At 45.7% G+C, this 25,251-nt stretch overlaps 1 protein-coding gene across 3 annotated transcripts in view; it reads left to right on the forward strand.

The window, feature by feature from the left end:
- LOC111066512 (homeobox protein homothorax) overlaps positions 1-8,588 on the forward strand; it is a 114,307-nt gene extending 105,719 nt beyond the window's left edge. For 2 of the 3 annotated variants that reach the window (XM_041591757.1, XM_022355199.2), the window contains exons 12-14: positions 4,874-4,950; positions 7,721-7,779; positions 7,988-8,588. In XM_041591757.1, coding sequence (XP_041447691.1) covers positions 4,874-4,950; positions 7,721-7,779; positions 7,988-8,148 — 297 coding nt within the window. In that variant the 3' untranslated portion in view covers positions 8,149-8,588. The remainder of the gene's footprint in view (positions 1-4,873; positions 4,951-7,720; positions 7,780-7,987) is intronic. The other variant, XM_022355200.2, reaches the window with a different exon arrangement.
- Positions 8,589-25,251: the final 16,663 nt, after the last annotated feature.

The raw sequence follows: 25,251 nt of genomic DNA on the forward strand, positions 1-25,251 counted from the left end.
ACAGCACTTGCAACCAAGGCAACGTACGGCAGCAACACCAACGGGCAAACACCACAGAACGAAAGAAAGAAGGGGAACAAAAAAAGTTTAATTTTCGCGTGCTCCGCCTACTCGAACAGCCAGCCACATGTGTCCATGTGCCCATGTGCCCATATGCCCCAGGTCGGTCCGTTCCCATTCCCGTTTCACATTCTCCTGCCCCTGCCGCTACCCCTGTCCCTGCCACTGCCACTGCATGCAATTTTCTTCCGGCCTTCGCTGTTGTCTGGCTCCGTTTTGGGCCTACGTTTTGCTGGCAACCGTTGCCGTTGCCGTTGCAACCCCCAAAAAAAAAGACTGCGCAAAGCGCGAAATTTTAAGCCATGGCAAAAATGGCCAAAGGAAGCCATAGTGCGAGAAATGAGGAGGTTGCTGAGGGGGCAGGAGGAGGAGCGAGTCGGTGTGTGTATGTAGGTGCAGCAGCGGTGAAAGAGTTGCATTGTTGTCAGCGAGTCATGTTGCAACGGCGCTTAGTGTGTGGCATGTTTATGGTGGCGGCGCAAGTCGAAGTCGCGATGCGCTACACGAGAATACGGGAAGGAAAAGGATATGGAAAGGATATGAAAGGATATGGCATGGCAATAAAGGCAACAGCAAGATGCTGATGAGATTTCTATGCAGCACAGAGCCATCAATCAGACATAAAAATGGCAAAGAATCAAAGCTAGAGATAAATAATGGAAAAATATTTACAATTATTTCTGATCTTCAAATCTAAATTTTCCCTCTGGTTAGATGTGATATAGAATATAATGAAAGGCCACAAGCTATTGCTCTCTGTCCCTACTCCACCCCTGAAGCACTTTCCAATTAAACAGCGAAAAGGAAACTATCCAAGTCATCGCTTCTATAAGAGATTGGACCCCCACATGAGCCTTTGAGCCTGTTCCTTGACCCCTTCGCGGCTCTGGCTGCGGTTCACGACCTGCTGCCAAGCGTAGGGCATCTTCATAACTTAATGCCCCGCGTTCCTGTGGCTCTTGCAAATTATTATGATTCTTTTCTGCCGCTTCTTTTTTTGTTGCTGTTGTTGTTTGCCACATGTTGAGGTTGGGGATGTGGACAACATTGCGATTAGTGCCTGGCTCTCTCCCTCTAGCCCACCGTAGCTGTCCCGCTCTGGCACCCTCCTGCTTCTGCTCCTGCCCCCTTCCCAGGGGGCATGGCACACAGGGCGCCGAGTGGAGGAGTGAAGGACTGGAAGAGTGGAAGAGAAACACTCATTTGGCTTTGTTTAGACATGCAGTGCAACGGAAAAAATCTTCATAATGGCCAACAGCAGAGGCCGTCGCCTTCTTCGTTGTGGCAATGCAATTTTCACGTTGCGCCGCCAACGCCGCCGCCGTTGCAATTTGCTGTTGCTGTTGTTGTTGTTGCTTGTTTCACAAATGGCGTCGCATTTGGCGTTGTTAATGGCGTCGGCATCGCTGGTCTGGTCTGGCCTGGTCTCACTGGCTCTGGCTCTGGCTGTGGCTCTGGGCTTTGGCTGTACGTGTGTGCATTACCGAGCCGGGGCCAGCCTCGACTTCTTGGGCTTGTTGTGCCATGTGTCACAGCGCTGCAGTCATGTTGACATCATTGGGCCCAGGCCCAGGTCCAATGAAGGGAGGGGAGCCTCTGTCTCTGGCTCTGCCACAATGCCAGTCCCTATGCCTGCCACTTGTCAGCAGGGGGAAAGGAGTCCGCACAGCCCTCGGCCTCCCTCTCTCACTCCTCACTCCTACAGTGTGTGAGTGTGTGCGATGATTGTTTTAAATTCATTTGCCAAGTTTAAATAAACACACAACAAAGTGAAAATATGTATGTTGGAAAAAGTGGAGCGAGTTAAGTTGCCACATAGACAAGAGCCACAGCAAGACAGCAGAAATCAGGGGCAGTGAAGTGGCAGAGAGACGGCAGACGAGGAGAGGCGGCTAGGGACTGTGGCTGGGGCTGGGGCGACATGGCAAAAGCAACTTAAAGGCGTGACAGTAATTAATTATTTTGTCGTATGGTAAATTAATAAACCAAATGGACTTTGTTTCTACTTGACATGTTATGCACTCGCCGGGCTAGTGTGCCTGTCTTTGCTACCTCTGTGTGTGTGTCTACACTGTGTGCAGTTTGTGTGTGTGTGCAAAATGCATAATTGCTTTCATTAGTCTAATTGGTGCAACAAAGTGGAGTCTGAAAGAAAAACGCTTAAAGAGACATTCAGGGCAAAAAGTGCTAAGCTCTTGGGGATATATCTGCAGCTGCTGCTGTTGCTGCTGTTGTTGGTGTAGGCGTTGAATTGAAAGCTTTTGCAAATGAAATGCATATTATTCGGATCGCAAAAGTCAACGAACTTGAACTTGGGGGCATGGCAAATACAGCAGTGCTAGAAATGCATTTCTTTAATGTGGACTAAATGCAGACTAGTTCCGCAGATTCCTTAGCCTGCCTAGGCCACAGTATCTCTCTGATCTTTGATACTTATATTAATTATATTTCGGCAATATATATAACTAATGTTGTGATTATTAAGTCATCTGAAGACATGTGTGCAGAGGCTCTTTCTGTCTCTTAAACTATCTCCAACCACAATGATCTCATGCTGCATTTGCACTGTCACTGGCAGCTGTCTTGGCTTTTGTTTGTCCGCAATATCAAATCAATAACCAGGCTGCTCCACTCCTACTCTCTCTCTCTCTCCGGAACGGAATGGCAGCATCTCTGTAAATAGATGTGCGCCACAAAGTATGCTATAAATTCCGTTTTAATTTACCTGCATGTAATTTATGCCTTCTGACTTCTTAGACATTTTACGGGTATACGAGCACTACTACTACTGTGGGAGGTGTATAGGAGAATAGCCAAATGCAGCAGCAGCAACAGCAGCAGCAGCAGCAATAAATGGGAGGAGGAGGAACATTGCCATTGGCATGTCCATTGTATTTACATGGCTTCTACGTTTATTTGTCAATACGCAAATTTCATATAGTTTTGGTATTTGCTGTTGGCCAGCGTGCGGGCGTGGCAAGGGAGGGATGGGTTGGGATGGATGGCCTGGCCTCGACCTGGCCAAGACAGCAAACAAATATTGCTGCCGGAGGCAGGACACAAGACAACAACAACGAACAAGCTAAGCAGCAGCAGCAGCAACAAGACAACACGTAAAATTTATTAAACACAAACAATAAGGCAAATGCATTTAAGGAGCTACCAAACAGGCCAGGCCAAGCCTTTTTGGAGGTGTGGAGGAGTGTGTGGTCAGGGCAGGACTACAACGGCTACTAAATTGCATTACAGACAGGCAGGACATGCTGGCACACACACACACACACACACACAGACAGTGGAGACAAACAGTGACACACAGATACACTCAGGCAGTCAGACAGTCAGACAGACAGACAGACAGACAGACAGACGAAGACAGGCGACACAGACAAGGATGTGCAGCGTTGCACATTTCGATTGGAATTGCTGGCGACTCTCCTCTGGCGACTCCACTGGCCATCGAATACATGCCACATGCAATTCTCATACCATACACGAGACAGTTCATATATTTTGGGGCGCAGTGGCGGGGTGCAAGACATAAAACCGTAAATTTCCAAACAATTTCTTAGCTGAGAAGCAAATTGCATTTGCAGACAGCCCTTCTACTCCTCCTTCTCCGTCACTTGCCCCTCCCGTTTCGAACAGAGTTTTGGGCTCTATAGAATCACAATTATCGTTTGAGCACTCCACTCCGGCAGTGACGAGTGCCAAAAGCTGAAGCGACGCCCACAGCTGCCGGAAACGTTGCGGCAATCAAGGGTTAATACAAAGGCCAGAGGCAGAGGCAGAGGCAGAGCCTCAGACAGAGTCGCAGTCGGAGTGCGGAGTGAGGAGTGGAGCGGAGTGCGGAGCACGCGCAAAGCGATGTCCCGATTCGAGGGCGAAACAAAGCCAAACCGTTTGACAGCAACTTCCGCCACAGATCCTTAGAAATTTTGACAGCAGCCAGGTGCCGGGTTCCCCCTTCTGAAGCCCCGCCGAAACAAGCATTTGTACAGTAGTAAGTACAGTGAATTTGTGTTGCGATCGGAATCGTTAAATCAACAGAAAGTGCACAGCACAGCACAGCCAACAACAAGGCAAATAAAACAAATTGTAATAAGCGCCAGCCCCCCAAAACAAACGATTAGATTAGCTGCTCCATAGCTCCACAGCTCCACACAGCTAAGGGGGAAGCACTTTCACTCGGCTCTGTTTTTCGGATTGTTTGCACACTGACGCCACTGTGTCGGCGGGTCGACTGCAAGATTTATGGGGAAGTAGCCCCTGTCAAAGACCCAGTCACAGGCAGCACTCCCCCTGGCCTTTGTTTGCCCATTTGGCGCTAGACACGCGTACGCACTGCAGCCCAGCCAGCAGAGGCAGCAGTGGCAGAGGCAGCGGCAGTGGCAGCAAATTGAGGACATTTTGAGTGGCACTGCTGATAAGAAGTGCACTCTCGTCTGATAAACAAAACAAAACAACAAAAAAACAGCCGAAAAATACACTCTCTTGTGCAGCATTTCAAGTGCGAAGGCAGCTCCCAGCCCAGGGACCGGGTCCGGGTCCGGGGTGACAGGTTCCCATTTGGTTTTATTGCGGCTGCTTACTGGCAATGATTGATCGATTCTCCTTCTCCTGTCTCCGCCCCCTGATAGATAGATAGATTGTAAATTTTGGCCTGTAACAGTTTCCCCCAGCAACATTCTCTTCTCTGTGTGTGAAATGTGAAGGTGCCAAAGGCAGTGGAGTAAACTTTAATTTAATTATTGATTATTTTATGCCCTGATATCTTTATTAAATATCCTTCTTTTATTTTCTTGAATTGCAGCATCCCTACCCATCCGAGGACCAGAAGAAACAATTGGCCCAGGATACAGGCCTAACGATACTGCAAGTGAATAATTGGTAAGTAACAGAATAAAAATGAAGATGTAGATGCGGATTTAGACCAAGATCAGCTTATCTGCATGACAAAGATCACAATAAACAGAGCGAATGCAAATGCAGGCCATCACTTAGCCGCTTTATGCCTCTAGGGGGAGCAGACTGAACCGAAAACCAGAGCACATCCACGCAGCCCACGCCAAGGAAACACTCGTTGAGCTGAGAGTGGCAAAGGCAAAGTCAACCTGCCACAGGCCAGAGAGCTGAAAAGAATGTGGCAAACAAAATTATGGGCCTTGTTACCTTAGACGGCACCATAAGCAACGGAACAGGAGACCGACAGACAGACAGACAGACAGACAGTTGGATGGGGATGGAGACTGAAAGCCAAATCCTAGGGAGATCCAGAAGTGCATTAGGCTTGAGGCAGAGACAAAGAAAGAGATATAGAGAGATGGAGAGTTGCAGCAGCAGCTCTCGCAGGCAACTTCATCAAATTTTACACATTATGCGACATGCTGCAGAACTTGACACTGTGCCACAGCCAATGCAGAAGACAAGACAAGGCTGCCTAAGCTGCCTCCTGCAGTTGCAAATACGAAAGAAGTTCTGCCAGCAGCGCTGGAGAGCAAGTTAAAAGCGTTTGCTGAATCTTTTATGCAGCTGGCTTTGGCCCGGCTCCGATGTGCCCTGGAATGCTTTTAAGCAGGGACAGGCCATAATAAAATCTAGCGAAAAATGTGTGAGAGCTTTATCCAACGAGGTAAGGAGAGAGAGAGAGAGTCGGTTGATTCGGTGAGGCAAGAGCAGGGAGCAGGGAGCAGGCAGCAGGGATTGAATCGAGTTGGGGTTACGCTGGCAGGCAGGCAGGCACTCAGCTCAATTAAATTGAATTTCGCGCTCACTGAAGCACACTGCAAATTAACAAATAGTAGCAAGGACCTGCGTCAGGACCACTGTCCTGTGCTATCCCCTCCTGTCCTGTCCTGTCCTGCCCGTTTCGCTTAGGCACGCAACACTGCGTAGAGAGAGAGATGGCCAAAGGGCAGGAGGATGGCGGATGGAGGTAGCGGATGGCCATGGAAAAAAGAAAAACCTAAGCAGAAAATAGCAAAATAAAATGTTGACACTTTTGGTTATTTATGGGCTAACGGACGACACCTTTGCAGGGGGCTGGGGGTTGGAAGAAAGCCGAGCAAAGCCGGGGCCCAAGAAGGCTGGCAGGACAGGACTCTAATCCTCGGGGAATAGCCAAGAGCCTTCTGCGTATCTCCCTCTAAATGTGTATTTATTTTGCGCAATTTGAGGCAAGCCAGGCAACATCGTGGCAAGGGCGCAGGGGCAGACACACACAGAAACACTGCATAAGAAGCAATTCAAATGACCATCGCAGCACAGAGCAGAGTTGGAGATAGACATGGATATGGAGATGGAGGAAAAGTCCATTAACACCCAATAAGATGGCGGAGACGGCCCAAGGAACTTTGGTAATCGAAAAAGTTTCGCTTTTTTCTCAGTGGCCAAGTTTTAAATATTAACGCTTAGTTACTCGTACAGCTGCACAAGAAGCAAAGTTATAATTATGCCCTAAGTACATAAATAACTCTGCAAATGTTCACCGCCGTACCAACCGAATGTCCTGCGTGTCCTCCGTGTCCCACCCGAGCTGCCATCATTACTAACCAATATTAACTAGAAGTTGGTCTCTCCATCTGTATCTGGTATATGGTATCTGTGTCTGTATCGCTCTTTCTCGAACTCTCTTGCAATCAGTCCAATCAACTGCCTGGGCCAGCGGCCAAATCGATTTGCAGCTTACAAGGCCCCGCATCTTCTGCTGCTTCTGCCACTGCTGCTGTTGCTGTATCTTCAAAAAAAAAGAGGAAAGATGTTTATATGTATGCAAGGCAACGGAACTCAATTCCATTTTGTCGTTTTGATAAACGATTTCAGGGCGTTGCAACAATTTCCGCCCTAAAATGAGCAGAGCTCGAACACAGCAGAAATCAACTGCAAATTGAAAAGTCCAAAGTCGGCGAGGAGTGACGAGGGGAGGAGAGGAGCAGCAGATTTTCGTTGAAGAGGAGTCGTGAAGTGCATTAACCTTCCCGCTAACTGTTCAACAACTGTTTGAGCCGCGTTGTTTTTCGGCTAATGCGAGTATTTGTATTTGTATCCTCTCTCTGTCTCTCTGCTGGCCTTGTACTCGCATCTGTAACCGATGCGTCTGGTGTGTGTGTTTTCTTTAGATTTTTTTTTCGCGTGTTTTGCTGTTTGCTGGATGTGGTTTTTTGTGGCGGGTACATCGTCAGAGCCAAGTGACTGTCACTCCGGTGGCGGCTTTTCGCTTTAATCATTTTCCTCTTTTTCTGTGTCGCCGTTGATCCTTCACGCAGTAGCTGGATCAACTGCTTATTATTTCTTATTGCATTTATTAAACGACAATCATAACCAGAGTCGGCATGGCCCATTGATCTGGCCCAGAGCTCACAGCCTGGCCTGGCCCGGTCGTGCCAACTCAACAAAAAGTGTGACTCTGGCGGAGATTTGGTTTGGTTTATGGCTAAGTTGGGCACATAAAGCAGCCATCCCTGCAAATCCCAGCCTATTCATGCATAATTCATACGTCCATCTTTGGGTCGGTCTCCAACTCCAATTCCAATTCCAACTCTGCAATTCCAGCTCCGATTCCGATTCCATTTCCGACTCTATCTCGGTTTCGTTTTCGATTTTGGTTTGTTTAATTAACGAATGCCACTAAAACGGTCTCCACTTCTTGCTCCACTTACAGGTTCATCAATGCGCGGCGAAGAATTGTCCAGCCGATGATCGATCAATCCAATCGTGCAGGTAACTATCGCTCTGAATTGTATGCGAAAAATAACCATAACTATGAAATGGCGCTGATTTAATTAGGAATTAAGAGAGCTGATCGATCCCATTCAGCTGGAGGGGCTCTCAGCTCTCCTTCTTTCGCAATCCTTTCGACCGCAATTTCTAATTATGCGCATTTTTTTCTCTCTTCTCTTTCCCCACTCCGACGATCACTGACCCACAGTCTATACACCGCATCCAGGTCCCTCCGGCTACGGACACGACGCCATGGGCTACATGATGGACAGCCAGGCGCATATGATGCACCGTCCGCCCGGCGATCCCGGCTTCCATCAGGGCTACCCGCACTACCCGCCCGCCGAGTACTATGGCCAGCACTTGTAATGCAGCGGCCAGCCGACAGCGGCGGTCGGACAGGCAGCGGCAGCGGCGGAGGCTGAGCCAATAGCTGCATACGAGCAGCTGGCCGACAGCGAAAAAGCCAAAATCATAGCTTAAATTTACTACTATCCAGCGGAACGGAGAGCGGATCATCAGGAGCAGCAGCAACAGCATCAGCGGCAGGACATGGAACAGGAGCAGGAGAGGACCCCGGAATGGACCATGGATCATTCCGATCCCATCCGAAACCAAGCAGACCGAGTGGCAATATCAGTCAAGTTATAGGAAAAGCAACAAAATACAAAAGCAAAGAACAAGTGTAGTGAAATCTTAAAAATGATATTCGCCAAGCAGAAGGCAGATACAACAGAAGCAACATCCAGCAGCAACATCAGTAGCAACATCAGCAGCAACACCAGAAACTACAATTTTAAAAAAGAAACTATTTGTGTATACCTTAAAAAAGAAAAGAAAATGAAAACGAAACAAAAAAACATAAATAACGCAGCAGAAAAGCAAAAAAGAAGAAGATATTTATGCATAAACAAAATGGAACGCTTAGCTATAAGTTAAATAAACAAAATGAAAGCCAGAACCCACACAGATACACACACACACATACACAAACAAACAAACACACACAAAATGCAAATTTTTAGGTTCAAAATTCAGATGAAACATTTTTATTGAAGCATGAATTTAGGCGCAGTCCGGAATGATGGAACACAGAGCAGAACACAAAACAGAACAAGCAACAAAAGCGATTTTGTTATTTCATTTAAAATTGAGTAGATTTTAGTTTGAATTTTAGTAAATGCCCCGCACCGCCCCCGCCACGACCCGCACGAACCGCCAACCAAAACCACCAGCAGACAATGCAGAAGAATCAGCACGAAATTAGATCAGTTTTGAATACACAATAAATTGAATTTGTGAGTGAGCATATAATTTGTGGAATAGGAGAGATGGAGATCGAAATGGAGAGTGAAGATAGTGAAGAGAGTGGAGAATGAAGGAGAGGAGAATTCTTTGCTAGTTTTTAGTTTCTTTTTAGTTATGTAATGCGAGTCAGTTGTAGTAACGCTTTGTTTTCTATACCCTTTATGCATATGTATATGTAAATACAAAACAAATCGATAACTAACTAAACATACGAGTATATATACATAGTTACGATACGATACGATACACCTAGAAGAACCCTATCTATAGGCGATAGAACCCTACTGTATCCTACGTTTAGACGATTAATTTAAATAAATTGAATTGTTTTCTAATTTTACGCCTTGCAACACTTAAGTAAAAACGAAATGGAATTTAATTTTTACAAAAAAAACGAAGGAAGAATGACGAGAGATAGCAGATACACAATATACTATACTAGGAGAACCTTTGATTTGAATGGAATTTGCTTGAAATCATTTTCATTGTGTGCGGATTTTGTAGTATTATTTTCCAACTGAAGCACATTGGACCGATTTGAATATATACAAATATAAATGTATACATATGTATGTATGTATGTATGGATCTTATGCGAGATACGACTAAAGCGATACAAATAATGGCATAGGCATATACATATGTAGCTCTGAATATGTATACGTAAATATTAATAATAAATTATGATTACGTTTACACTGTACTTTTATTTATGTATTCTAATTTGTATGCGTTAATCCTTAGTTAACTATTATTATTATTATTATTACATTTACTTAATTAATGATTTAAATTTAACTAATTCAAACAATGAGAGGAGGAACAAACCATTGTACAAGCGATGATTTATTGATGAAAACAAAATGCATATATGAGAAAATATTTGAAAAAATAACATTTTGTGTTTGTGTTTTTATTTGATTTTGGTTTATTTTTACAGCGGGGCATGCACTTATCATTTACGTTGCAATACACCGAGGAGACATTCTCCAAGAGAATGGAATCCTCTCACCTACACACCCACACAGATATGATTTGTTTCTTTTGGTGTAGTGTACAATTGGATCACCGACCCGACACATGCTAAGGAACTGAATTGAATTTACATTGCTTGTGAATCTGATTAATTATAAATGGTAACGAATATACGTAAATGCAGAGGGCAACAAATCGAAATTTAAGTAATTTATTTGGAATTTATTGAAGATGAACAAACCGATTGTGGTTGAGGGTGTGGAAAAGCGAGTACCTTTTTTGAAAAACAAGAAAATAAAACCCACAAGCGAAAGATTGTTTAGCCTGCGCTTTGGATGAAACTCGAGCTTCTTTTGCATGGGAACCCATCATTTGTTTAGCACACACATCTAGGCAAAAAAACACTCATCCAACTAATTATCTCACACTCGAAACAATCACTCAAATGTATACGAACTTCTCTAAGAATCCCCAAAGAATGAAAATCTTTATGCGAATTTTTTGCACCTATCACGTGAAGCGATAAATTTATTTACAAAATTTGCTAAGCCGCAAAAGCTGAAACTGAGAAATTGACAGCAAATTGAAACCTTTTCCCAATATACAACAGATCTATACGATACGATACGATATACGAGTACGAGTACGCATCGCTAGTAATTTATTAGACTATATATACATATATATATATAGAGTAGCTAAATAATCGACACAATTGACTTCAGAACGTTTAAACGCAAACTGTACAGAACGCCTTAAATGAGAAACCCAAAGTGGAAGCATTGAATGAATGAATGATGTATACGAGTCTACATAGAGAACATAAACCATAGATACATAGCTATACAGTAACTAAATTTTAATAAATCTCGATTAGTACATATATCTATACATATATCATACGCATTATGGCATAAGAAAACGAACCAAATGTAGTCGCACCAGACAGCGGTGAGCACCTTCTCCGGACACGGCCACTTTGGATAGGTTTGGAGAGGAAGGAGTTGCGAGAGAGTCCCATCCCATCCATCGCTGAGCACTTCCAAGTATTTTGTATGAGCTTTTTGGTGTGGTACCCCCATCATGCATTGGCTAATGCATTTTTCTACATTCTATATTCAGGGGGATCTACTCTGCTCTCCTTCCTCTCCCGACCAGCTTGATGGGTTGGTTCGGGAAGAAAACACATCGCTACTCTGGTACGACAAAAGCTTGTAAATTGAATCAGTTGTAGATGGATAGTACGATTCTTTTGGGGCGAATGCAATATGTAAGTGTGTGTGTGTGTGTGTGTCAAGTCAGTGTTGATAAATGTCAAACCGATCCATGGCGATCGGTAAAAATACGATTTATAATACGCATTGTATATGGAAACAAACTTGAAGGCTTTTTATGTTTGAACTAATTTTTGTGTCAGAATTTAAATTAAAATGTGATTTTTCTCGAAACTTAAATGTATACGCCGTAAATATTATGAATATGATTATTAAGTGCTACAGCAACATTATTATTATTATTATGATTACTATGAGGATTATTATAAGCATAATCGCTACATTTACGAGTGTAATATGTATGTAATAAATATTGTACATTTTTGACAATTCCCATTGAGAATACTCTGTAAATACTGCGCAACATTTGCATAGATCACACCCCCCCTCCCAACTTAAGTACATCATAAACACTAACTGTAATGCTAATCTTAACCTAAGTCTAATGCTAGATCGTAAATGGCAGAAGAAGCAGAAGCGGAGCAAATGCAACCCTGAGCATAGACTAAAAAAAAATGCACAAGAAACAGAACATAACGAACGAAGGAGACAACAATTTATAAAACTTACCCACGCGAAAGCATCAGTAAACACCCAGAAGAATGAAAGAGATGGGTGCATATAGACACATGAGCGGGAGAGCGAGCGAGCGAGCATGGCAGCGAGCGGGAGCGTGCGCCTGAAGCACTGAAGAGTTAGATAGGGAGAGCTAGCTCTTTGGTTGCACGAAAATATATACATAAATCAATGAAAAACAAAAAACAAAACAAAAAAGTTGCGAAATAAAATCCGAGAATGCATTGGAGTAAAAAATTATAAATATATTTATATGGAGAATTGAATTAAATAAATGTTTGTGCGTGTAAAAATTAACTTTAACTAAATTGCTAGACTTAAAGCCGGAATGAATTAAAGTAAATTATAATAAATATAATTATAAATATATGGAAAGGAAAGTATCATTAAATTAATTAACTAATTGAAGCTTCTATGTAAAGAAATAAAAACCAATTAACGAATTCCTGAACTTGTTGTATGAGATCGATGAATGGACGTATGGATGGATGGGTGGATGGAAATTGAAATGGAAATGGAAGAGTGCTAGGGATCTCTCTCTCCATCTCTAGCGAAACCATAATCATGGTGGGGAAGGAGCAACAAGAACGAAACAAAATACGAGAAAATATTGAACATAATTTTCAATTGTAATAAATTATGAAATAAAAGATTATGAAAACCAAATGCGAACTCTTTTAATATCAACGATGGAGCTTAAGCGTGGGAAACCCTGTGTCCTGTATCCTGTATCGTGCATTCTGCGTCCTGCGTCCTTCACCCACTGACAACTGATGTGGGTACGGCCTCGCAATTTGCCAGCTGTCAGCCGGTCAACTCCTGCTTGACCTGACCCGCTGCCTGACCGACCGTTGCGTGGCCATATATCTCCGGTGCTCTCTCGACCAATATAATTGAACTATAATTGCCTCGAAATTTTCGTGCTGAGCACGCTTCATCTGCTGGACTTCCGCTCGGGTTTCGTGATCGTTTACGCCGGGCATTAGCCCGTCCCACGTCCCAAGTTCTAAGTTGGTGTGAAGTGAATGCACTTTGCCAGCACTAACGCTCCATCAGAGTCAGGCGGCGCTCTCTTGCGGCCTCTATGGGGGTTTGCCAATCGAGTGGCACCCAGCAGCAGCTGCGTAGATTTCCACGCACTCGGCCTGGCCCGAACAGACGCATGCTTGACCAAGAAATTCAATTAATATTAATTAGCCAAGGTGTCGGCTGGTAGCTCGTTCTTGTTCTCGTTCTCGTTCTCCCGCTGAATCTCACGCTGTTGCTCCTCGCAGACATACTCGTAGAGAGACAGACAAACAGACACACGCACACGGACAAATGGAGTTTTAATCATTTTCCAAGTGTGAAAATTAGTTGCGTTTAAGTTGCCTATAATTAGTGGCCAGTCGGGCCAGTCCGGCAAAACACCCGCTCATTTGTGACACCCCCGCCCTGGGGGCAGCCCCTTTCCCTTCCTTTCCCTTTACGCATCTCTCCGCTTTCCCCCATTTTGTCTGTCGGCAACTGTAATTACTTTTACGAGCTGTTTACAGCTGCTCCGAGTGGTCATTATGTGGTGGCATATAAAAATTTCTGCTGTCAATTTATGCAAATTTCTTATTTCCCCAAAAAAAAAAACAAAACAAAAAATGAAACAGAAAAAGTTTTGTAATTTTTCCCATTCCGTGTGTCCACCTACACAAAGTTCCTTAAATTGTCTGCACAATTGGAGAGGACATGGGCATCCGGAATCCGGAATCGGGCATCCACCCCGATACCTCACTCTTGGCCTCTCTGTGGCTCTTGTTTTTAAAACTTTAATTTATTTTCATTGCGCATTTTGATGCTCGTAATTCGCTCGTTATTGTTGCCTCCTGCACCGGGTACCCTGTACCCTATTCCCTGATGTTCCCCGATGTTCCCTGTTGTTCCCCGTTGTTCCGTGTTGTTCCTGCTATATAATGTCACGGTTGGTGCTGGCATCATTACTTTTGCCATTTTGCTGCCTCTCGCTTTGCATATGAATATGATTTGAGAGAGAGAGAGCGAGAAAACATTGTAAACTGCGCTTACGAAAGCCGCAGACGTCACTGTTGCCTACTGCCCCCTGCCACATTCTCGTGCTCATCCCCTGGTGGTTGCCTGCCCTTGCCAGAGCACTCACCTTGCCCGGCCTTGCCTCTGCCCTTTCGTGGTGGTTGCTATTTTAATTTCGAATTTTTTGCCCGACTTTGTTGCGCACTCTCCACTTTTATAATTTCAAAACAGATTAATGTTGCGCATATGTGACACCATTTTATGCGACGGGTTTATCTCCTTTATGGCATCATCATCATCAGCCCGAACATCATCGTCTAGGCAAGTGTGACTCGGTCCCGGGTATCCTGGGGTATTCCGAGGGGTTCAGCGGGTTCAGCCAGGGTCTTAAGTGGGATCAGCCAGGCATTGGGTTAAATGCTCGGCCAGATCAAAGCAGGTGCGAGCGTATTATGAGCAATATCTGCCAAAGGGGGCAGAGTACTCGCTCTATGGCTTCGATTCATGGGAAATGGGAATGGGAAGAGAAATATGAATGGGTTTGGTGGGTTGGCGGGTTGGGGTTGCATTGTGGCATAGGGATGGTGCGAAATACAGCTTAAAGGGTCAAAGGTTTCCCCCAAAAGTTACCCAGAATCTATTTCTGTTCTTGGGGTTTTTCCTTCCAGCTTTAAGTCACCCATCTAGCCATAGCTTACAATGGATATGGATTTCTTTTGTTAGTTAGCTAATTTTGCATTCATGGGACTTAGTTCTCCCCGTTCCCCATGCCGTTCCCGTTCCCGTTCCCGTTCTCCTGCCCCGAGCCAAAATCTATTTAGCAGCATTAGCCATTGTCTTTGGCTTGTAATGTGATATGCAGCCATTCAGCCGAGCTGCGTGTTTGACAATCTATCCATTCATCCACTCACTCATTCACTCGCTAGGCTGCGGCTCCATTCATTCATCCGTTTCTACAATGGCCCGGGGCTAGGAGATCGAGCCCGTGTCCAAGTCCGAGGCTCATTAATGCACTTTGCATAATCGCAAAATCATTCAGACGATGACGATGACGACAATGCCAGCGTCAGGCGGCAGACAAAGGCCCAGGCTGGAGGAGATGCGATGTGGGTGTGGGTTTTGGATGTGGGTGTGGATGTCAAATGAAGAAAAAGAGACAGAGAGAGAGCGGAGCGAGAGCCTGAATTGAAATGTTTTCGGATAATTTAAATGACTTAAATTATGTAAATTGTCGCCCCAGACAATGGCAAGGCAGCCCGCGATGTTCTCTTGAAATGCATCTGCTGAATGGATCTATCTACAGGGGCTGGGGCTGGGTCCAAGGAAAGGCGTGCAAAGGGATGTGCGCGGGCTGGGCTGTGCCCGCACTAGATTCACTTACAAATTTAATTAAGCTCAATTGAAAGTAACACCATGGACGGTGGCACAGTCGCGGCTCTCCACGCGGACCATGCGGACGATGTGGCGACAATCCCAAACTTTGTTTTGACAATTGATTCAATGAAATATTTAGTGCACTGGACATTGCCCGCTGGATGCTGCCTGTCTAGTGCCTGCTGTCCACTGTCCAGTGTCCGATGCGGCCGCGTGGGCAGACGTCGGACAGCTTCAATATGTCATGAGGCCGACTTTTGTCTCGATTAGCTTTACACTTTCATTGGGAAGAGCGGCGGCATGTCGCGTGTGCTCTCGTACTTGTCCCACATTCCTGGCCTGGCCTGGCCTGGCCTGGCATAATTTCCCCCGTACGAGTATCTGTATCTCACATCTGTATCCATATCTCTGCCAGTATCTGCCAGTATCTGTATCTGTTGCTGTTGCTGTCGCTGTATCTGTTTCCGTGTCTGTGCTGATGTCTACATTTACATAATTGAATTTGTTTGCTTGATTGTCGAGCTGTCGATGGCTCGACTCCGTGCGGGAGGCATCATCAAATTGACAATTGCTAGTTCCGGTCGTTTTCAGTTTGAAGTGCCATCGATGCTGCTGGGCCAGCAGAGCAGAGCAGAGACAGACAGACACAGGTCCCGAGCTACAGCTACAGCCACAGCCACAGCCAGAAACCGAATCAGAAACAGAATCAGCATCAGAGGCTGAAACAGAGCCCTCATCCGCAGCGAGCGCAAAAATCAACGCAATTTGTCAATAAAAATGTAACTCGAACAGATTGTGAAGTGTGCGAATGTGCTCGAAACAATCGGCGGGCATAAATTATAGTCCATATACGAGTAAGCGAGTAAGCGAGTAAGCGTGGTGTGGTATGGTATGGTGTGGTGTGGTTGCTTTTGTGGCCTGCCTCTCGGTGGTTGCCTCTGTGGCAGCTCCAGCCTCGTTCTGCGGGCCCTCGTCGGCTGTCTGTTACTTTTGGATGCGCTGTGCCTGCTTGACTTTAATGCGTTTAATGATTTCCAATGCAGATTAAATGATCAGATTATGGTGCACTTCGGATTTTGAAGAGATCTCCTCCGTTTGAGTGACTGAAGTGTGCCTGCGGGCGCTTACCCACTGGATTTTAGTCGGAGTTGTGGCTGGGAACCAGAGAACCAAGGGTTAGGCTGCCATTCCAGGACAGAAATGATTTAGAAATGATTTAAAATTATTTTCCATTATTAATTTAAGCATCTTTCACTTTTCTGCCCGGCGCTGCTTAGGGAATTCAATTCAATTATTTTAAAACGAGTGAGTCTGTGAATGCCGCAAACGAAAAGCAATTTAATTTTGAATTAGTCATTAAGACTGACTACTAATATGCAAATACATACTTCTATGTGCAACCAATCAGATTTAATGCATTTAACTGCAATCAAAAATGGTTTGTTCTTCTTCAGTGGCATTTGATGTGGTCCAACCCAACCCCGCAATCTCGCAGCCAAAAATTACATTCCCTGACACAAAAACCTTTCAACAGAATTTATATAAATGCTGTCAATGCAGGCCAGTCCGGCCACGCCCACGCCCTCGCCCACTGTCTTCTGTTGTGGCTGTCAAAGGGAAAAATAGCAAATACTCGTACATTTGAATGGGAAAGCAAGGGGCCGAGGCGAGGCGAGGCTGTCTAGAGGTATTGAAAAGTACAGCACGGGGGGACAGCTACGAGAAAGTTTTGCATCTGCATTTCGTATTGCAGATGTAGCTACAAGCACACAATAGAATTTATATCGAAAACTATGGAAAATGTTGCAGTCGAATAAGAACAAGAACAAGACACTTTACAACAATTGCAAATGTCTGTGGCCAACACTCTGCGCATGTCAACAAATTTCCCAGTGCTATATGGCTTTTCTTTATGGGGTTTGTTCTGCTTGTGTGTTGTGTGTGGGCCATATTATAAAAGTCACAATAATAATTTCATAAAATCTTTGCATATTTTTGGCTGTCTGGACAAGAGCAAGAGAGCAGGCTGAGAGGATGAGGATGAGGCTGCTGCAGCTGCAGCTGAAGATGCTGTATGATGATGATGATTATGATGATGATGCTTTTGTGGCTGCCTTGCATTTTATTTTATGCTTCCTTCCGTTAGCTCAAGACGAACTTTGCTGGATCATTCCAACCCACACACACAGATACACACACAGATACACAGCTATGGGACACACATGGAGAGATTTTTCGGTGGGGTTGTTTATATATCCGCACTTAATGCTTAATTCAGTTACAGCTGCTCTGCTTGGTCTCTTCCCAGCCCCTGACATCGTTGCTGCTGCTTCTACTGCTGCTTCTGCCTCTGCCTCTGCCTTTGCTTCTCTGTGGAGTGACATCGTTGTTGCTGTCGCTACCATTGACAATGACATCATCATTATTGCGTGCTCCAGCATCCAGCTCCAGCATCCAGCAAGCAGATTCTGTTCCTGCATCAGCATCAGCTTTGGCTTCCTTGGTTACCATCGTTGTCGTTGTATTCCTTGTCGTTGTCTTGGATGGGATGCTGCTGCTGCTGCTGCTCCTTCTTCTTCCTGGCTGTCACATCTTTGTTATATTTTTGCGCAAAATAAATGAAGTAAAGTAATATTATTGCACTTAGACCGCATTAAGTTGTACGTGGCAATCTGTGCTCAGCTTCTGCTGCTGCTCCTGCTGCTACTGCGGCAAGGATGAGTGCCTGGGGGATTGGGTTTAGTTTTCAAATTTAAGTGCCTGGGATTTTCTACGAAATTAGCCAAAGAAAAGGCTAAGAGAAGCTGGCAGCGCTCTCTCTCTCTCCTTTTCTCGTTCTCCTCGATAATAATAAAACCATAATCAAGTATACGTACATTGCACTTAGCTTCCCTCAGTCCCAACCCAACCCAACCCTGTGCCATTCCATGTCATCCCATGCCATCCAATCCCATCTCAGCCAGCTCACTTCTATTCTCATTCTCTCGCGCTCTGTGTCTCTCTAGCTCTCCATCTCTCTCTGTTCATCTCTGGGCTCTCTGGGCTATATGGTTCTATGGTTCTCGGTGTCGCCAACACAGTTAACAATGGAAAATTGCTGTTGACATGATTTTGCACTTTCGCATCGACTGCATTCGGCAATTAGATTTGTCTCTGCATTCTCCGTGCATGTTGCGCTGGCTCTGGCTCTCATTGTTGCTGTTGCTGTTGTTGTTGTTGCTGTTGCTGCTATTGGCTGTTGGTTGTTTGGTTGTTGCATTGGTGCTGGGGTTCGTGTTTTTGTGGTCATTCGGAAAGTGCAACGTTGCATTCTGGCTGCTCCTTCTGCTGCAACGAGGCCATTGCGTAATGTGCGGCTGTCAATTTATTTGAATTATTTCCGAACCCAAGCCCCCAATATGCCACCACCAACCCCTCCCCGCCCAGTTCTCCTCTCCTCACCACCCAACTGTCGGCAAAACGGAAAACGCTTTTAATAAACTGCTGGCACCCCTCAGCAGGCGCGCCCCTCACTGCGCCCCATTGTATTTCGACCAGGATCCCACCATCCTGTCTAGGTGTCATTTATGCAACAGTTTCTGTTTTATGGCACAGGGCTCGAGACGTTTTGGTGGGCTGGTCACTTTTGCAGGCCATAAAACAAAAATATAATTATGACGAGGGTTTTGCCATCTCTCTCGCCGCTGCGGTATGGATTGTCTGAGGGGGTGGGGAGGGAAGAAAGTCTTCAAGTGCGGGCCTTAAGTCTTAATAAATATATGTGAAGCGTCAGCCGCTGAGTCGTAAAACGGGATAGCTATATGAAGGATAGTGCAAGGGGACCGACCGGACCTCATCCGGCTAGTGGGACATTGCGAGTGCGCTACTTCGTGGAAGGGTTTAGATTCCCTTCTTTCCTCTTTCCCAACTCTAAATTAGTGCTTTCTGAATCGACACATAAGGCAACGCGATATGTTTCCCCGTTTTCTGTTGTTTCGCCTATGCCCCAGTCTCGTGTAGCGCAGCCCAGGGCTCATAGCTATTGGATATGTTATGTCCGAAGAGTAACAAAAATCGCATAAAAATCGCAAATTGAAAGCAGTCGCAACGAAAGTTGCAACAAAAGTGCCGCTCCGAACGGCAGGCTTCACTCCATCAGAGCAGTTCCATTGCCAAGGCTAGGGACAGGGCCAGTGCCAGAGACAGGGCCAGTGCCAGTGCCAGAGTGGCAATGTCAGGGCGCTGACAGACAGATGGACAGTTGGACAGTTGGACTCTTGACCAAGTTGTTGGACATTGGCCGTGGTGTTGGATGGACGAATGTTATGGCTGGGGTGATGGCATGGCCTCGCCATTCGGTGGGTGGACACCACTTTAATTAGCCTGCGCTCGAGGTTGCATTGAAAGTGCCGACCAGCGCTGAGAGCGTTGAGATGGATAATAGATGGAGAGATGGACAGAGATGCAGCTGGAGAGCTGGAGCTCGAACTGATGCTGTTGCTGTTGCCGTTGCTGGACGGATGTGCCATCGATGGATGGATGCGGATGCGGCGAACAAACGAACGAATGAATGAATGAATTCCTGAGTGGTTTGCTGGCTGGCGAGTGTTTGAAGCGAGCCAATGATGATTTGTTTTCTGGTTTTCCTTCTAGGGGAGATATCTTGCGATTGCAGTTGTTCTCTTTCCTTTTTCTTGTTTCTGTTGCTGTTCTTCTTCTTGTTTTTGTTGCCTGCCTCTGAGGCTGTGACTGCGTTTGGCGCGTAATTAATTTTTACAACAATTTTTCATTTTGGGGCCCTGAATGAAACAACAGCAGCAGCAGCCCGAGCAGCAGTCAAAGGAGCCAGCAACACCAAAAAAAAAAAAGAATGTGTTTGCTCAATGAAAAGTGCCAAAAGTAATTAATTTCATGCGGAATGCAACGAAGCGGCACAGAAGTCTTTTCCCTGCCTGCCTGCCTCAGGCTGCTGTTGCCATTTGCTGTTGCTGCTGCTGTTGCTGCTGTGGCATGTGTGCCTGTGTTTTTGTCATTCGTATTACCCATGTGGCTCTGAATTACTCATGCACGGCAGAGCCAGTCGATCTCTTTGCCATATTTTCAGCTTTCCTCCGCTTTTTGTTGTACTCGCGCTGATAATTGCTTTAATTTTCTATTAATAAGCCACCAGGCAGTGTGGTGTGGCATGGGGCATGGGCATGGGGCATGGGGGGCCAGGAGCCTGTGTGACCAAAGGAAGCTGCTAACAATTAGCCGCTGTGTTGCATACGACTTATGACATGGCAATGGGTAGGAGAATGGGCATGGGCACGGCACTGGGGGAGGGGGCGGGGCAAAGAAACGTGGAACGAGGAGCAGACTTCTGTCAGAATTCTGTTGAAAATACAACGCGACGACAGCGTCAGTTTGGCTGCCTGCAAAAGCAACAAACATGGCGACAGTTGCCAGTTGTGGCAATTAATAATTTTTCCCGCCCAGCCCAGCCCAGCCCGAACACACGCAATTAATTATGGCGGCTCGAGGAATTTTCCGCTCGGAGATGCCACTGCAACTGCCACTGCAAAAGTCACTAGCGGCGGCGGCGGCACGGAGGTTCCCATTGAGCGGAGTTCGAGCTGCCCCGAAAACAGACAAAGGCGAGTGGTCGCCGTCGCCGTCGCCGCCGCTTCATTCATTTTCCAATTAATTGAAGCACGCGGGTTACTTTCACTTCCCTCCATTTTCCAGGGCTTCGGCTTCGGGTTCGCTTTCGCTTTTCGTTTTTCCACCACATGCGGGCGAGCAATGGGCAGGCGGGTTGTGGGTTGGGTGTGCTACTGTGGCATGTGGGGCGTGCCTGGCTTAATGGCACTTGAAAATCAAATTGGTAAAAGCAATTAAACGACGCCCCAAGGACACATTACAACAGCAGCAACAACAGCAGCAACAACAACAGCAAACGGGGGCAGACAACACCCACACGAGCGGGAGAGATGATTGCCTATAAAAAAGAAATTCTAATTATAATTTAACGCAAATTCGTTTGTCTGTGCCATCGACAATATCCTGCGCAGAATATATATTATATATACGTACAATATACTGCTAAGTATGTGTGGGTGGATGGGTGGTTGGGTGTGTGGGTGGTTGGGTGTGTGGATGGGATGTCTGTGTCTTTGTGTCCTTATGGCTGACTGCTTTATTTTTGCTGCTTTTAAAGCAATCGAAGTGCTTCGGATGCTTTGGCCGAAATTTTTGCAGAAGCCACCCCCTTGGCATGCCACCGCCACAACCACCTTAGCATGGGGGATGGGGGCGGCCCCTGTTGCGCGAGTGTAAGCTCCTTTGTTGGCTCAGTCCTAAAACAGCCGCCGCACAATGCGTCCGTCAATTGCAGACACGCATCTCGCTGGCCTGTCGCTGACAGCTCCTTTCGACTGCTCTAGGAGAGACTCAGCATCAGCATCAGTGGCAGGACCAGCACCAGGACCAGGACTCAGACCCAACCAAACCAAACCACAGCAGTTCAAACCAGTTCAGGGCAGAGTCCAGAGTCCTCAGCTCCCGACAGCGATGCCATTCACCAAGTTATTCATTTCGGGCTTGATTTGAGGTTCATCTTCCAGCAGAGTCGCGACTTTTTCTTGTTGTTTTTTTTCCCGTTTGTTGTTTGTGTCCTTCTGAATGCTTCGTTTCGTAAATTGGTTCCATATCCCATGCCCATAAGCCAGCACCCAGCCCAGAAACCCCTCTCCTCCTTGGATGTTGTCGTTATTGTCGTCTACTCCATTTACTGGCGGCGTCGGTGGCTGGGGCTCAGCCGCATAAATCTGCGAGTCGCCATTTTGCTTATTTATTAAAATTAAAATACATATTTCTGTTTCGTTTGGCAATTTCTTTTCTCTCTATTGAGTTAGCAGCTGCACTGCGCGAAAATCAGACCAGAAAGCAATTTCTGAATCTCGCAGCAAACTCTTTAATGAATTTTTTGGTTATTTCAAACTCTTTAATGGATATTTTGCTTATTGCAATTTTATTTATTTAGATTACATTTTATTGGTTTAAAATCCATTTGATATTTTTCTTATATTTCTTCCACTTTCTGAAAGTATTTAATTATTTTTCCGTGCGGCTGGATTAATTTGGACTTCATAAACTTGACACTGTGCTGGATAAAATTCTAGTGGGAATCGATAGACAATTGATTTGAATCAGTGGATATTCCGGTTTCTGATGATCGAGTTTTTCTCTCTTTATCTGTACTGAGAATTGTTCCATCTTTAATCTTAGAAGAGATCATCACAAAAGCGCTAAAACCACTTTGACGGAAGGCTATAAATTTCCTAATAGTGAATTTCCAAATTTGAAATTCGATTATTAAATGCTCTTTTCATTATTTTTCTCACATAGGCTTTTAATTATAAAATTTAATATTTATTTTCATTTTATTTTTAAATTATTTATTTAATTTTCTCAGTGCAGCGACTTAAGCAGATGCTTGGCCTTATTTGTTTGTCATTTAAAATGTTTCCTTCCACTTTACAGCCCAGTGGATTTTTTTGTTGTAAATATCCATTAGGAGCCTCCGTTTGGAGGTGCCTGAGCACTTAGCGCGCTCTTGTAGGGTAAGAGGCGGCTACTCAGTTTCGAAACACAGCTGAAGAATAATAAATATGTATGCAGACCAATTTTAATGAACGCTAAGAACAAAAACAGAAGATACCTTGATAAAAATGATACAAAAAACTCCATCTATATGTTCGTATTTTGTGTACACCAATTACATGTTTTTTCCTGTCCAGTAACTCTTTCTGGGTAACGACTTTTGCCCCTGCTCTATTTCATTCTGTTTGCACATTTCCACTTGCACTCAGTTAATCTACAGGATCAAACTCTTCGGTGACTCCTTTCGACCAGGCTGAAAACGTATTGCATGAATATCCTTTGGCTGGATTCTGGATGCTGTATGCTGGATGTAGTGTATTAAATTATAGCACACACCGAAGGTCATGAATTCCTATTTTCCCATTTAACGTATTGCCTTTTCCCCGGCCCGGACCCCCCAAAAGCAACAACAAATAAATGAAAATTGTCTAAAAGCAGAAAAATAAACTAAACTCGCAAATTCGCATTTTTGTCGAGCACGCAGCAGACCCGAGACCCCAGACCCCAGATCCCGGATCCCGAGCCCCAAGAAAGGACTCCAGCAGCCCGGCATCCCGGCATCCAATGGAACGGATTCCATCCTCGGAGCTGAACCCAATATCAACACCAGCAGCAGCAACAACAGCAGAGGGGTGGGGGGAGGCAAAAAGGGAACGCAGAAGGAGATGGTGAAAAAAGCAAACGCAAAAAGTAGCGAAAAAATAAGAGAAATTGTATAAATTGAAGTCCTTTCGGACCATATATCACTTTACTTGACAGAGCAATTCCCTTATCTTTGAGAAATCCTGTCGACTGGAAAGTACGCAAGGACGCTGAGCGCAGGCCACGTCGAGGGCCACGACGAGAGCAGGACGAGCGCAGAGCAGGCAGAAGGAGCAGCACGAGGACGAGGACCAATGCGGGCACTGCCAAAGCAGCTAAGCTCGAGTTTAGCCAAACCCACAATACTGGGTCTGGGCTGGAGAGGGGATTGGAGAGTGGAGAGTGGAGCGGGTGGCGGTTGGCGGTTGGCAGACTGGGGGGCTGTGCCACTTTGGGGCGTGCGTTGGTAGAAGGCGTGGCAAAGCTTAAGATGACAGCGCGCGGTTTATTTGAATTTCTTATTACGGAGTCTGCCCCCGACCCAGAGCCAGAGCCATGCCGAAGCAGGAGAGCAGAAGGAAGTGCTGGGAGTGGGAGTGGGGAAAGCAGCTTTTCTATTTCCCTCGTTTCTTTTCTTTTTTTTTAATTTTCCAGCATTTCCTTTTGGTGGTGGGGGCCGGGGGAGAGGAAATCCTTTGCTGGGGCGGATTCAATTAGAGCACCTTTCTATGCAAATTTTCCCGTTGAAAGTTCAATAATTGCCGATGTTCTACAAGGCAAATCAATGCCGTCAGGTGGGACAGCCCTCCATTAAAGGATCCCCAAACCGAGCGCAGACCTTCCCCTTCCCATCACCATCCAGCCATGATACCAGGGGGTATCCTGTCTGCCGCACACTCGTAATTCAACCCGAACGACAGCTCGTCCCAAGCATCTTGGGGTTGCTGTGGAATTAGTTTTCTAACCTGCGGGCGCGTAGCTGATAATTAAAAATGCAATTTTTTATGTATATAAAAATCGGAGTAAGCAAAAAAAAAAGGGTAAATATCAGAGAAGAAAACCCTCTCGCAGCCAAGAAGCGGAAAAAGGCAATGGCGATGCCAAGTCAAGACAATGACGGTGACGGCGACGGCTTCTTTTGCTTTGGGCCCATCTGACGCATAAACCAAAACGCAAAATGTCGCCCCTGGGAATGCTAGATGGAGGCAGCAGCAGTGGGAGCCAGAGCAACCCTTTGAACAGTTACCGCACCAATCCTGGCCGGCAAAGCAACTTCATTTTGGTCCTGCTGCTCGCCACAAAAGCGATGCAATCCTGCCAGAGACCTGCCTATCTACCTATGCTAAGCCAAAAATCTTAATGGCAATTTGAGCTGATTTTCAATGTTACAACTGGGAGTTGGAGCCCCCGCACCCTCCCACCAACCCTGCGCGGCTTGTCGGGCAACTCTTTATCAAGCCATTATGTGAGCCAGTCAGCCAGGCGATTGAGCCATCGATAAGGTTCGCCCAAGCCACAAGAACAGTGCTGGAGTGATCTCTCCTGGTCCATTACCATTACCTGGCCGGCCAAGCCAATGGGTTGGGTTGGGTTGGCAAACAAAGCTCATGGCCTGCCTGCCTGACAGCCTGCCTGCTTTGGCATTTTCCCACATTCGTTGAGAAAAGTTTGTTTGTTTTTTTTTTTCTTTTTGTATTTCGGCCACCGTTGAGAGTGTGGCTGGCCCGCTACGTGCACGAGT

This window comes from Drosophila obscura, unplaced genomic scaffold (assembly GCF_018151105.1).
Source record: "Drosophila obscura isolate BZ-5 IFL unplaced genomic scaffold, ASM1815110v1 contig_150, whole genome shotgun sequence".
Lineage (NCBI taxonomy): Eukaryota > Metazoa > Arthropoda > Insecta > Diptera > Drosophilidae > Drosophila > Drosophila obscura.